The sequence below is a fragment of the Gopherus evgoodei genome, chromosome 23 (assembly GCF_007399415.2).
Source record: "Gopherus evgoodei ecotype Sinaloan lineage chromosome 23, rGopEvg1_v1.p, whole genome shotgun sequence".
Taxonomy (NCBI): domain Eukaryota; kingdom Metazoa; phylum Chordata; order Testudines; family Testudinidae; genus Gopherus; species Gopherus evgoodei.
Genome location: NC_044344.1, coordinates 8367834 through 8382660, shown reverse-complemented (window position 1 = coordinate 8382660; position 14827 = coordinate 8367834). Strand labels below are relative to the sequence as shown.

General features: G+C 39.6%; 1 protein-coding gene across 5 annotated transcripts in view; it reads left to right on the top strand.

The window, feature by feature from the left end:
* Positions 1-14827, top strand: part of CDC27 (cell division cycle 27) — a 52773-nt gene that overhangs the window by 13079 nt on the left and 24867 nt on the right. For 3 of the 5 annotated variants that reach the window (XM_030541078.1, XM_030541077.1, XM_030541081.1), the window contains exons 3-10: positions 1256-1403; positions 3260-3385; positions 6423-6520; positions 7882-8036; positions 8144-8358; positions 9203-9317; positions 11869-12002; positions 13078-13177. In XM_030541078.1, the coding sequence (XP_030396938.1) occupies positions 1256-1403; positions 3260-3385; positions 6423-6520; positions 7882-8036; positions 8144-8358; positions 9203-9317; positions 11869-12002; positions 13078-13177 (1091 nt within the window). The remainder of the gene's footprint in view (positions 1-1255; positions 1404-3259; positions 3386-6422; positions 6521-7881; positions 8037-8143; positions 8359-9202; positions 9318-11868; positions 12003-13077; positions 13178-14827) is intronic. The other 2 variants (XM_030541080.1, XM_030541079.1) reach the window with 1 other exon arrangement.

Sequence of the window (14827 nt, the reverse complement as noted above, 5' to 3'; positions counted from 1 at the left end):
TCTAAGGACAGCTCAGATTTCCTGCTCCATTCCTTTTCATGCTGCTTTTTCCTCCATGACCTCCTATAAGCCCTTCTCCTTCCTCACTTCCTACCATTTCATACCTATTTTCTCTTAAACAAAGTAACAAATAAATCTTTTTGTTTTAATCTGTTGCCTAAATTTTCTTTAATATTAAGAACGAAGTTGCATATGCACATCAAATAAATGGCAGTCTGGCTGTTGCTGCTTTCAATACTTCATGGTAACTTTTTTGGATCTTCATAAGGTACATTGTTTCCAGATTATTTTGGTCAGTCTGTCCTTAGTTCAAGTGGTTTACAATGAGGTAGCAGCATCAGCCAACTTGGGGGAGGGAAAGATACCACCTTGCTAAAGATTTTCTTTTAAGATCAACATTTTTTGAGTTGATAGCAAGTGAAGTCTTGACATCCTTGAAGTTCTGTCTGTTCTAAATGATCCTTCTAAAAACGGTCAGTCCTAGTCCCCTTCCGTATTACAAATACATGTCTCTTTGGATCCTCTCTTTGTAGCCCCACGTTTTGCAAAATGTAAATACTTTGTGACAGAAATGAAAATATAATTTAAGATCCTTTCCACACAACCACCAAAACTATACTAAAATGAGTTTAAAAGTGGCTGTTGTGAGCTCAGTCTGACTTACTGAAGGGTTGATGTGTAATCCTTACCCAAAGAATAGTACCACCAAGTCAAATTTTTCAAAAGCACCCAAGTCTCATTGAAATCCACTCAGCTACCTAGTCTTTTCCCCACCCCATAATAGGAAAAATTGTGCACCTTGTTTTAAGATGCATCTAGATATGGATGGCAAAATATTATTAAAGTACTTCTGTGATGAAGTTACCTTCCTGATCCTTGATTTGCTATGTTCAAGAAGCTGTCGCAATAATTCTGTTCCATTAGAAATGACAGTTTCACTTTATTTCTGCAAGTACGTTTGTTAAGAAAGATAGTGAATCATTTGTTAGATGTGGGGGCCAAAATGGTTGGTGTTCATTCACTGCAGTAGATGGGGCAGCCATGATTGCTCCAAAATCTTGGGAAGCTGAAATTTCTAATGCCGTGGCTAGTAAAGGAAATACACTTGATTACTTCAATCTGTCCTGTTTTTTCCCCTCACAGCAGGAATCACATTATTTGTGCATCCTGTTGCCAGCAATCCTATGGAGCTCAACCACTTGTACAAAAATATTAAATGATCAAAGGATAACAGCTTTTTTGTTTTGTTTGTTAGTACACTCAGAGGAAGCACTGTTTTTGCTGGCAACATGTTACTACCGCTCAGGAAAGGCATATAAAGCATACAGGCTCCTAAAGGGACATAGCTGTACCACTCCACAATGTAAATATCTGCTGGCAAAGTGTTGTGTCGACCTCAGCAAGTAAGTCATCAATTTATATTGTATTGCAGTATTTTGGTAGGTTTTTTTAAGAAACTGTGTTGCATAAGCTGGTAATTCACTGGTCTTTCATCTCTCAGGATTATCACAAGTGGAATTAATTTTGCTTTCTAATTTGGACCTAAAGAACAATAGCCCATATTTCAGAAACTGCTAAAAGGTATTGAGTGCTTTACAAAGGAGCTGTGAAATTTGTATGGAAAGTCACTTCTGAAACCAGTTTGGGACTGTGCTGTTCAGTGCGTCCACCTTAGTTTGTTGTAGCTCGTTTCTTAAACCGCTGCTAAAGTGAATCTAGAACTTAAAAAAAAAAACCCAACCCTAAAACCCTTAGAACAGTAAATCTGTTACCGTTCACCAAGCTGGTGCAGATGGAAGATGGAAACTTTAGTTCACCCAAGCCTTATGCACCCCTTAAGTCTTCAAAATAGACATTAAGTGGGACATAAGTGCTGTATAGGCCTTGAGCTGACTCTCTGCACAGATGAATGTAGCCCATTTAGAGTTAATTCTTATAATAAGATGAGACTGGAGTCTGGTACGGCTACAGACTTTGTTGGGGAGAAAGTAAATGCCTTCTGTGTCCCCTTTCCCATTCACGTCTAGGCAGACCTCTCAAACTACTGAGGCCCATATGTGGGACACAACATATGACAAAAGACCCAACGTGCTTATCTTCTGTTGTTGTGCAATCAATAGGCTGACTTGATACATTTGTTTCCTGGGTTGTACCATACAGTATATTTTTCAAAGGACAGAGCTCATCTCTTGGGATCCCACCCACATTGTGTAACCAAGCTGCATGAAAGATGTTTTGTGGAGGGGTCTGGGGAAAACTCTTGCCCATCAGCAATGGGCAAGTAAATATGGGGGTGGAATCAATGATGATTGCTTTTTTGTTTTTATTTAAGACTTTGGCTTTGTTCAGTATAGTGCCACTTTACTACAGCGGGTATCGTATCAAGAAACGTTAAAGTGGAACATCTGATTGCCAAATATTCTGTTGAAATAGAAATCAGTTTAATGCTCTTCTTGGAAGGGACCAGTGTGAGCTGATTCGCTCTGTTTCTTCCGTGCCAATCACAGCTGTATAAAGTTATATTCTGGTATAGCTTATTCCTGTAAAGGAAGTGAAATAAGCATCTTAATAACATAGCTGCCTTCGCACTAGGGGGATTGTATTACTTAAACTGTACTGGTTTAGGTAAAACAGTACAATCGTTGGTGTGCAGACAAACTCAAAGGGATACTGTCAAGTCTGACCAGCCCCCTCTCTCCCTGACATGCAAAAAAAAAGGTACTGTCCCTTCCTTTCAATAAAATATTAGCGTTGTGGTGATGTTAAAATCCCTGCTTTTGGACTGCACAAACCAATCCATGATAGATTGTATTGTTACGTCTACGTGCAGTACACTGTGCCAGGCATTTGATTCCACCTGCCCATTCTGTCCTCCTAAGTAAGCAAGGCATCAAAATTCCAAGTCCATTGGACAGCCCCATGTTAAATTCCAAGAATGGAGCTGCCAGAGACCAGACATGGTACACTGTAGCTGGGAGACCAAGCCAAATCCACTTGTTTTCCTTGACACCCCTTTAAAGGTATCTGACTTTCAGAGAGTAAGTGTTCTGCACTTAAACTGTTGGTGTCTCTATAAAGCAGAGGGTGCAATACTCTACATTTTGAGACTTCTTGTCAGGGAAGTGTGTGCCCAATTTGGAACTTATTAGTATTGACAGCATATCTTGTGTTTGTTTACAGTATAGGAATATTGGACAACCACCATTGTTGTGAGCCTTACAAGCCCTTTAAGCCTCTTTTTTTTGTTTTTTTTAATAAGGCTGGCAGAAGGGGAGCAGATCTTATCTGGTGGAGTGTTAAATAAGCAGAAAAGCCAGGATGATGTTGTTACGGAGTTTGGTGACTCTGCATGCTTCACCCTCTCATTACTGGGACATGTATACTGGTAAGGTTTCTTTTTTTATGATGATGGTTATTGAATAATGGATTTTGATTTGGCAGAGGCAGTTCTTAGCCATGAAAATATTTCTGGCACAGCCCCCAGGTCACAACTGCTCTCAGGTTACGTATCCCCAACAATCCTGCAATCTGATCTACATGAGCAGATACCTGTGGAGCCCCTTTGTGACTGCAAATGTAAGTGTTCGCTCAGAGTGCAGATTGCAGGATCAAGACCCAAATGATGCTAATCTATAGAGGAAGGCTGATGCCTCCCTCATGTGGTTTGCCAATTGCATGAAAATACACATTAACGTTTCTTGGAATGTGTGTGGGCCTATTTTATTTTTGTTTTGGATTTTTTTGTGGATGGTGAATAAATTGGCAATACAGGAACCTGTTTTGAGATTGATTTATTTATTTTTGGTGCTCATTCTCCCCAAAATATGTGGCCTATTGGTTGGAGAAATATTAGCCTTCTTTGAAGGAAGTTTTCAGGTGGCCACCTGTTGATCAATATATCACTACTGCCCACCCTCCACAAATATTTCTGTATTGAATTGCTGTCTTCTCTGAAGGCTCTCTTCCAAAAATTTCATCCAATTAACTTTTAATGATTTTTTTTCAGGAGAACTACACATATTAAATTTGATTATACAATAATGCTTCACTCTCTTGTAGTGTGCGTCATCCATAGACACAAAGGAGCATTTCAACAAATTTATTAAAATAAAAGCAATAGTAAAAACAAAAAAAACCCAACGTTTGTATTTAGCAAGTCTTTACACAGTAGAAAGCCATTGCAAATGTTAACCGGATACTTGTTTCACAGAGGACCATAAAACTACTGGATACCTCACAGGTGCATTGGGAGGGTTAGTATTTGTAAAGTGTTTTGAGAGCCTCTGATGAAAGGCATTAAAGAAGGGTAAAATATTCTAAACATAATGTGACAGGTTGCCCTCCTTCAAGATGCCACCTGATATACTGAGATACCAATAAGCCCGCGTGGGTCCTCTTTAACCTGTCTTGCTGAGCCAGGCTCTTAGCCTCCTCCAGAACACACTCAGGCAGGGCCACACCCACCTGCAGAAAGAGAGAGACACTGAGGTAAACTGAGTCTTCCCAGAGCTAAAGGGACTTGCCCCAGCACTAAGGTGCCCACCTCCCTTGGAGTGCAGACCCAAAGATATATTGTCTTCCGCTTTATAGAAAAGTCTGCACAGCGCAAGCTCATAAAAGTATGCCCTCTTCCTCAATGAAGAGATATGCACAACTTCTTAAAAATTTCACTAACTGGGTTTAATAATAAAACAAATTTATTAAGTACAAAAGGCAGATTTTAAGTGATTATAAGGGAGAGCAAACAGAACAAAGCAGTTTACTAAGCAAATAAAACAAAAGACGAAACTAAGCTTGATTCACTAAAGAAATTGGCTACAAATAGTAATTTCTCACCCTAAATGTTATTTCAGGCAGATTGCAAAGGTTCTTGAAAGCCAGCTGCCCTGGCCTGCAGCTTGAAACTTCAGGTATTATTACTCACAGGCTAGACATCCTTCCAGCCTGGGCTCAACTCTTCTCCCCCCAGTTCAGTTCTTTCCAGTGTTTCCCAGTGTCTCTTTGGGTAGGGAGGCAGAGGAGAACCACAATGATGTCACTCCCCTGCCTTGTATAGCTTTTGTGTATGGCAGGAAAAGTTTGTCTTCCAGTGGAAAAACACTGGTGTTCCAAGGTGGGGTCCGGTGCCAGGTGACTCGGTCACATGTGTCTGCAGGATTGTAGCAGCTATTACTCGCAGGCTGTTTGGAGCATCCATAGGAGGACTAAGCTCTTTCACAGTCCATTGTCTCTGCTGATGGGCCATCAGCCCTGTCTGACTTTTTCATTGTCGTAACGGAAGAGCTAGTTGTGGGTGTCACCCAGAGTAGCACATTTGAAATACAGATACATGGTCAATATTCCTAGCTTCAGATGCAAAAATGATACATGCATACAAATTGGATAAACACATTCAGTAGATCATAACCATTTCAATGATACCTCACATGACCCCTCTTGCATAAAACATGTCTTAATCGTGGCATATTCATATCCTGACAATATTTCTATGAAGAATATGGGGTGCAATGTCACACATGGTACAGATGTTTAAAAACAAAAAATCTTTGTAAAATACATTAGGCATATTTTGAACATTCTTTGTGGGGGGGGGGGGCGGGAGCGGTGCAAGACCCTCTGCTACCGTAGAATGTTGGTAGCCCTACATACCAAACGTCTTATTTCTTTGCTTAATTACAGTTAATAGCATTGCTGCAATGTGACTGAGCACACTTAAATGTTAATTTCAGGCTTTGTTAGTATTGAACCTCTTCTCTTTTTGGTGTCAGCATTATTTGAAGCTTAATATAACCTGGATTGTCAGCCTGGTGCTTTCCCTAAGAGAAACAAACAAACAAAAATAAATCCAAAAACCGTATTCCATTTAATGGTTTTAATAGTCAATCATAGCATCAGTAGTTACTAAAAAAAGAAAAGAGACCTCAAAATAAGTTGCTTTTTATAGCCGCATTCCTTCCCCCACACCCCCAGAATTATTATCCAGCACAAAGTTACATTGAGCTGGACACCAGTATGCTGAATACAAATAATCATTTCACAACCTAAAATGGCTCAGAGGTTAGTAAACAGTCTGTTTGCTGTTTGCAAGGAAGTAGAGAACACTCATTACAGCAAAATGCTGGTCTTCTACAAGCAATCAAGCTGTACTTTCGTCAGCTCTTAAAGCCTGTGATGGTTTTTGAGCGTTCATTATGAATTAAAATGAGTAAACTTAAAACTTTTTCTAAATATTTCCGATGCAAAAATATTGAATAGCTTTTAAATTAACTGACTGTTTCTGTAGTCTGCAAAATGAGAATATAACAGTAGCTCTAAAGAGCTTCTTGTTTCCTTCTCCCCTCACTTCTTTTTGAAAGTTATGTGTAACGTAAATGCTGTTTTAACTTTCCTTCAACTGTTTGTTTGTTTTAATTCTCTTACAGCAAAACAGACCGGCTTGCCAAAGGATCTGAATGTTACCAAAAGAGCCTTAGTTTAAATCCTTTTCTCTGGTCCCCTTTTGAATCGCTGTGCGAAATAGGTAGGTCTGCAGAACTCAATGTGAAGAGAAGTGCTTTAAAAAAATAATTTGCCCTCTGGAGTTGGTATTTTCTCATGCAAATAATTAACTGAAAAACTTCTTAAAATTTCTTTGATAGTGCCCCAAGAGCAATCCATATCTAAATATGTTGTATTTCTGTTTAATTTTGGAGCTGCTCCTCATTTCCTGACTGTTTGGCTTTTGTGACTTCTAAAAATGAGCTTTTGTGGGGAGGCAGGGGAAGGGAGGGGAGAGAGAGAGAGAGGACCAAATATATCTTCCCTTGAAGAGGAAAAATTGTGCTACAGTTCTACCTCTCATAGCCTCTCTCTTTTGTAATAAGAGCTCCACAGAACTTAAAAAAGAAACTTGCCCACATCTAAAAGCATACACTTTTTTTTTAACCGTTCTTTTTCATTCAAATTAACCCAAAAATGTGTCTTGGAATAATTTCCAACTTTTGTTGATTTCTGATCAACTCAGGCCTTGGCTACACTGGCGCTTTACAGCGCTGCAACTTTCTCGCTCAGGGGTGTGAAAAAAACACACCCCCGAGCGCTGCAAGATACAGTGCTGTAAAGCGCCAGTGTAAACAGTGCTGCAGCGCTTGGAACGCGGCTCCCAGCGCTGCAAGCTAATCCCCATGAGGAGGTGGAGTACGTGCAGCACTGGGGGAGAGCTCTCCCAGCGCTGGCGCTGCGACCACACTCACACTTCAAAGCGCTGGCGCCATACCCTCAATGAGAATTTTATCTTCTAAGATAATTTTGTAGGGACCAGCTGGTAAATGATTATGTCCAATTCTCTTTGAGATAAGTGAACACTGTGTCAATAAGCCTTCCTACATTCTTGTGTGGATTTCTAGGAACTTTGTGCCTAGGATAAGAACATAAGATTGACCATACTGGGTCAGATGAATGGTCAGTCTAGCCCAGTATTCTGTCTTCTGACAGTGGCTATTGCCAGATGAGTCAGACAGATTGAACAGAACAGGGCAATTTTCAAGTGATCCATCCCCTGTCATCCAGTCCTAACTTTTGGCAAACAGAGACTTAGGGACACCCAGAGCATTTGGTTGCATCCCTGACCATCTTGTCCAATAGCCATTGATGGTCCTATCCTCCATTAATTTATCTAATTCTCCAGGGGATTAAATGAAATAGATAGAGGAGGTAGAGTTATGTCTGAAATCCAAAATAACTTAAAAGTCCCTAGTGTAGTGCTTTTAAAAACACACACACACACACAAACTTGCTCACTTTTCTTAAGATACCTAGTGTCCTTTCTATTTTGCTTTTACCCAAACACCAAATATATTTGATCATGGATAACACTGGTTAAAATTTTCTTCACTCTTACAGGTGAGAAGCCAGACCCTGACCAAACATTTAAATTAACATCTTTGCAGAACTTCAGCAGTTGCCTGCCCAACACTTGCACAACATTGGTGTCTAATCACAGCATATCCCACAGACAGCCTGAGACTGTCCTTATGGAAACGCCACAAGACACAATTGTAAGTTTCATCCAACCCTCTGACCTTCGAAGCAGTTGTCCCAGTTTGAATGAACAACTTAAGAAATACTTGCAAGTGAATGTTATAAAAGATGTCTTCCATTTCAGGAATTGAACAGACTCAACCTGGAATCCTCCAATTCAAAATATTCCTCCTTGAACACAGATTCCTCTATGTCTTACATTGACTCGGCTGTAATTTCACCAGATGCTATCCCTCTTGGATCAGGAACTGCCATATTGTCTAAACAGGCTCAAAATAAACCAAAAACTGGTCGGAGTTTACTGGGAGGACCAGCTGCTCTGAGCCCATTGACACCAAGGTAAGACTAGGACTGGGAATTTGAAACCTTGCTTTGTGACCATTTGCATTGCCACTGTTCCATGTGTCTTTGGGCAAGAACCATGTATTTCTCTCTATATTGTATGGCACCAAGCAGTACTTGGTAAATAATGCTGCTGAGGCAAAAGCCAAACCACTTACAAAAAGTAGCCATTCATGTTTTAGTAGTGGTCGGTTTTCATCCAGAAAAAATCAGACTTTTAGAACAAACTTTAATAACTAGTTAAATAAGCCACCAGCAGTTTGTGACTTTAGAAGAGTGGCATTTTGGTTCTGTGTGTTGCTTGGTACAACTTCTGCGATAGAAAAGTCACTAATAAAAGGATTGTGAAGTTCTTTTTCAACTGTGAAACCAACAGTTAATAGTAAAAGCTGCATTAGGGATTTGTAATACCTTTTGATTTGAAGGACGGTACCCCCCCTTATAGGTTCACATGTTCTGTCTCATGATCATGACTCTGCCACTTTCTTCCTTTAAAAAAAAAAATTAATTAGTATTGCAGCAAAGCCTGTTGGCCCCCGCTGAGATTGGAACTCTCTTGTGCTAGCTACTGTAAATGCATAAGACAACTTCCTTGTCCCCAAAAACTTGCAATTTAAATAGACAAGACCAGAGAAAGGGTAGTGTAAAAGAAGCAATCTTATCTCTAATTTATAGATGGTAATGGAGGCATAGAGAGACTTGCACAAGCGCTTACATGGGAAGTCAGAGGCACAACTGGAAATGGAACAAGAAGATCAAGCTTCCTCTGAAATGTTTGTAATATAATACTGCTTTTCAAGGATGCCCTGGTTCTGACATCTCCATTTCATTCTTTTCTCAGTTTTGGAATTTTGCCACTAGAAACCCCTAGCCCTGGAGATGGATCATATTTACAAAACTACACTAATTCATCTTCTGTAATTGATGTGCCATCTACAGGAGCGCCTTCAAAGAAGGTATCTTGCATTCAAGAATGTGTTTGCCATTCTGTCTCAGCTTAAATACAAGGGAATGTAAAATTAAACTCTAGTGCAAGTATATAAGCATCGCAGATTAGCTCAGTTGCTCTAAGTTGGATATATATATTTTTTCCCCTGCAGATTTTTTGTATTTGAAATTACACTTTCTCCATCAGCCAACCAATTATAATGTTCTTCTAAGTCATGGAAATGTTTTCACTGACTTTGTCTATATAAAAATGGGTATATTAAATAACAAATTTGCTTTTACTAAATTCACTTAAATTGTTAGTATTTCAGTTTGGTGTGTTATCAAATACTCTTATCAAGTTCTGAACTTTTTCTTTTTCTCACTTACTAATTTGTTTCTTTCACTAGATAACTAGAACTGATCAGGAATTTTCCAACAAAATGTTTTTGTCAGAAATGCCAGTTGATCTAAATCAGAACTCTTCACAGAAAAGGGTTGGTTTTGATTAACTTTTTCAGCTAAAATAAAAATGGCCAAACTAGATCAGACCATTGTCTGTCTAGCCCAATATCCTGACTCCGACAGTGTCCAGTGCCTGGTGCTTCAGGGGGAATGAACAGAACAGGACATTTGAGTGGTCTACTCTCTGTTCTCCTGTCCCAGCTTCTGGCAATTGGAGATTTAGGGACATCCAGATCATGGGATTGTGTCCCTGATCATCTTGGCTAAAAGCCATTGATGGCCCTTTCCTCCATGAGCTTATCTAATTCTTTTTTGACCCAGTTATAGTTGGCCTTCAACATCCCATGACAATGAGTTCCACAGGTTGACTTGCATTGTTTGAAATACTTCCTTATATTTGTTTTTAAGCCTGTTGCCTATTAATTTCATCCGGTGACCCTCTGATTCTTGTGTTATGTGAAGGGGTAAATAACATTTCCCTATTCACTTTCTCCACACTTTATAGACCTCTATTATATGCCCCCTTAGTTCTCTCTTTTTCTAGGATGGTCAGTCAGTCTTTTTGATCTCTCCTCATATGGAAGCTATTCCATACCTCTAATAATTTTTGTTGCCCTCCTCTGTACCTTTTCTATTTCTAATCTATCTTTTTTTGAGATTGGGCAAGCAGATTTTTGTGCAGTAGTCAAGCTCTGGGCGTACTTTGGGTTTATATAGAAAAAGTTTCAAAACTTTCAAAACAAATTCCGGTCTTCCAGTTGAAAATGACTCTCTTCCCCCTCTCCAAAAAAAAAAAAAGATTATTATAATACTAAATAAATAATGATAAACATCAAAATGAAACACTTTGACCCTAACTATGTTTTTTTTTCAGATTTTTGGCCCTTGAAAATTTTTGACTTTCCCATCCTAAATCAGGATGCAAAATTTTTGATGATATGAAAGTTTTTGCAGAATCAGAAAATCATTTCCTGCCCAGATCTATTGATGATCCTTTTGTTCAGGGTTCCTGTCTTTCTAATGGAGGCAAACCATCATTAGAACATTCTCTACAATGGGTTTGAACAAATTAGTGGTGAATGTTGAGACCTTTTTTGTGATAATGCAAAAATATTGTTAATGCTACAAAAAAGAATTTTACTAAATAAGATATAATTGTGATTGTTAATTAAACAAAACAGGAAAACCACTATATTTTAAAGCGAATTAAACATGGCCTTATATATTAACCAAATTGTAAAACATCAACAAGTTGCAGAGGGCAGTTTGTGTTAACTATAGCTTGAGTGGCTATTTCATATCAAGGTTAAAACTATTATTTATTGGTGCAAATGAGGACTGAGATCCTAAAGGCTAGTCCCACGTGGGTGAAACAGATCTTAAATTTTTTACTTTGAGCCTTTAAAAAATGTCAGTGTTCCTTGTACCACGGTGCTGTGTGGTAAGGACAAGCATCTTGCTTTAGCTTTACACAGCCACACAGCTTGGGTGTAGGGTGCCTCATACTACCTAGCCAGTCCCATGCCTTTTGAAAACCAGAGCCTGCAAACGGGACAGAACTATAGTTCTGCTCTCTCAATTATGTTGTCCAGCAGAGCTGGCCAGGGACAAGGGAGCAGTAATATGTGCCATAAAATGAATCTTGCAATCACCTACAGCAAGAGAGGAGCATGGGAACAATTCTGACTCTGAGGTGTTTGTAGCTTTGCATTATCTTATGTGCAGGGCTGAGCCTAAAGGCTCAATCAAGTCCACCATGTGTTCACTTGTATATTGTCTTTTATTGTATTACTTTTTAGAGGTTGTTTTCAAATAGACTCTTTTTTTAAAAAGTATAACAGGAAGTATGTGAATTGAAATTACCACACATGAGGAAGCACGAGAGCGGCAGTTCTCACCTTGGTTCATGAATCAGCCCAGCCTTGCTGAGCTCAGTTGTCTCTCTCCAGCAGGTGGAGAGAGAAGTTTCTTTGCTGGCTGATTCTCTAATATAGAATGTTTAATAAAAGAATTCTGTTGGTCTTTACCCTCGACTCACTGTAAATATTATATAAATTAGTTATTTTCTGACATGATGTAGTCAGTGCGTTTAGTGACATAATAACAAACCTGTAGAAATTTTGTGTTATGCAGTCTGTCACCAGGATAAGCCAAGCGGGAACAAAGTCTGTCTTCTCACAGAGTGGAAATAGCCGGGAAGTCACTCCAGTCCTTGTTGCACAAACACAGAGTTCTGGCCCACAGACAAGGTAATACAAAATTACATACCTCAGTAGCATCTTTTACACCTGGTTTTGCTTCCTGTGTCCTTATCAAATAAGCACAAAGTGAATCTGACCTATGGTATGAAGTGTCATTCCTGATTTGGATGAAGAAAGAGATAATGTGAAGTGGGTCTTATTTAAACAAAATCTTATGATAGTAACCAGTATTTTTGCTAAACTAGTAGATTTCTGCAATCCGTTCAACTAGTTCTTGGTGGAATGGCCTAATTGCAATTCGGTACGAAGATCCTGACTTTACACTTCTCTCTGCAAGGGGGATTTTTAATTACATTCTGCTCTGTACCTCAGAGTTCTCATACCAAGAGTACCTCACTTACCCAGAGGCCAAACTATGCCTTACCACGCTTGAGAGAATGATTTCAACTTTCTAACTTAGTTGTAGATTTCTCAATATTTATTTCAGTAATAAATGTTGAAAAACAACTTGTTTAAAATGCATCACTTTAACAGTTCAGAAAACTGCCAAATGTGTAATGTGTGTTCTCTTCCTTGTGTGCACATGCTTAACTTGCATTTGCGTTAAGCAGAATGTGCCTCAAATGGCTGTTCAGTCTTGACTCACAGGAGCATGAAGTTAATTTTGGTATGAGGGCCTTGTTTTCTTATGTGGCAGAAGGGTCCCCAGACTGACGTATGGTAAGAGACAGCCAGCTAATGACGGGCAAGACTTTTATCCACCTGGTTATTCTTGGCTGCCAGTTTGGATTTTCTCCTTTCTTAGAGCCAAAACTTTCAGCTCTCGTTGCATCGGTAGGACTTACTTGCTATATGTAGGAGAGGATAGCTTGATTTTACTTAGCATAGAAACTTACTGGTTAAGGAAATACCACATAAACTGCTGCAGTGATCACAAATGGTGGGGAAGGAGTGGTTAAAATCGAAATTTGGGTTATATAGCAGCACGTAAATCTGCCCCAGGGAGATGGAGGCACCTTCACACCAGCGTACAAGACATCTGCTAATTTAATACAAATTAGTGTAAAAAAAAAACAAAACAAAACTTTAAGCATTTTAATTCTAATACGCTGTTTATTTTTAGTACAACACCTCAGGTACTGAGCCCAACCATTGCTGCTCCACCTAATGCACTGCCTCGAAGAAGTTCTCGCCTATTTACTAGTGATAGCTCTACGACAAAGGTAACGTAGGATGTATACCTTAAATAATGTATCCATTTTCTTATCTTTCTTCTTATGCTAACTAATAACCTGATTATTCAGCCACTCGATACAAAGCTTCCATTGAGTAATGCAGGGTTTCTCAAACAGGGATCGCTGCTTGTGTAGGGAAAGCCCCTGGCGGGCTGGGCCAGTGTGTTTACCTGCCCCGTCCGCAGGTCTGGCCGATCACGGCTCCCACTGGCTGCAGATCGCTCTCCGGGCCAGTGGGAGCTGCTAGAGGCAGCGCAGGCTGAGGGACTTACTGGCCACCGCTTCCGGCAGCTCCCATTGGCCCAGAGCAGTGATCCACGGCCAGTGGGAGCTGCGATCGGCCGGACTTGCGAACAGGGCAGGTAAACACGCCGGCCTGGCCCACCAGGGGCTTTCCCTACACAAGCGACGACCCCTGTTTGAGAAACCCTGGAGTAATGTGTGGAGCAGCTGAAGAATTGTCCTTGTAATGTGCAGACTTTGTGAAATACATTTGGCTGCACAACATGAACTTTATAGTACATGACATGATTTGAATTTTTCAGTTAGCATGCATGTCTGTGTGATGTTTTCAAAAGTCTTAACACCTAAGTGCTTGTATCAAGTGAACACTCATCCTGAAGTGTTGCGGGGCTCAAATTAGTGACTGACAAACTTTATAAGTCATCTACATATTTCAGTCTGGAATTGCAAAAATTCAGTTATGATGCTGTTTATTCCTCCTCAAAGTGAGAGAATCCACCGAAGTAATTATGTACCTCCACAGCTTCTGCGGTGTGTGATAACGCTTCTGCAGCAGCAAGAAATTAACCAGAAACAAGTGTTCCTAGCTGGTTTCAAACTGCTCCCAGCACCTTTGGAAAAAGTGCTGTTGTGTGTGAGAACAATCTGGTAGCTGCTTATCTGCAGAGAAAGGTAGAGGTTTAGATAGATGTCCTACTGGTAGCTGATCTTATGAAAATCACTGTTATATTCAATGATGCCGAGAGCTTTAGTTAGGAATTGAAATGTATAGGAAAAGTGAAGTACCAAAACGTTAAGTGAATCAAGGAAGTATCAAAAATGTGTCTTGTGACCTGTAGTATATCCTTGGGGATTACCTTTCCCTCTTCAGATAATCTGAGCCAATAAACTGGGAAGACAAAGCAGGGTGAGGGGACCTTGCAGTGAAACCCAGAAGAAAATAAAGCTAATAATTACTTTTTCTTTTTCTTTTGAATTTCTTGCATCCTTATTTTTGCTGAACCTTTGCTTTCAACAGTAAGTTCCAGAATGAGAGAGAATACTTGAATATCCCTTCTTCCCTTCCCCTGGCATTCAATCCACAGCCTTTGACAAAATAAGGATGGCCTAGTTTCCTGATCAATGAAAATGAAATTAGATCTCTGGATGAGAGGTGCAATATCTTCAATACACTTAAATCAGTTTACTGCTTTCATTCAAGCTACTTTATAAAGATGCAGTGTAAAACCAAATCAATAACCTTAGTGCAACATTATGGCTGAAATTAATTGTATACACTTCATGACTACTTTTAAGACTTTGTATCACTGTTAACTTGGTTATTTTGTGTGTGTACACATCTGTTAGACACCATTATTTTAGTAAAACAGCAAACAAGCATGTCTTTTTATTCTT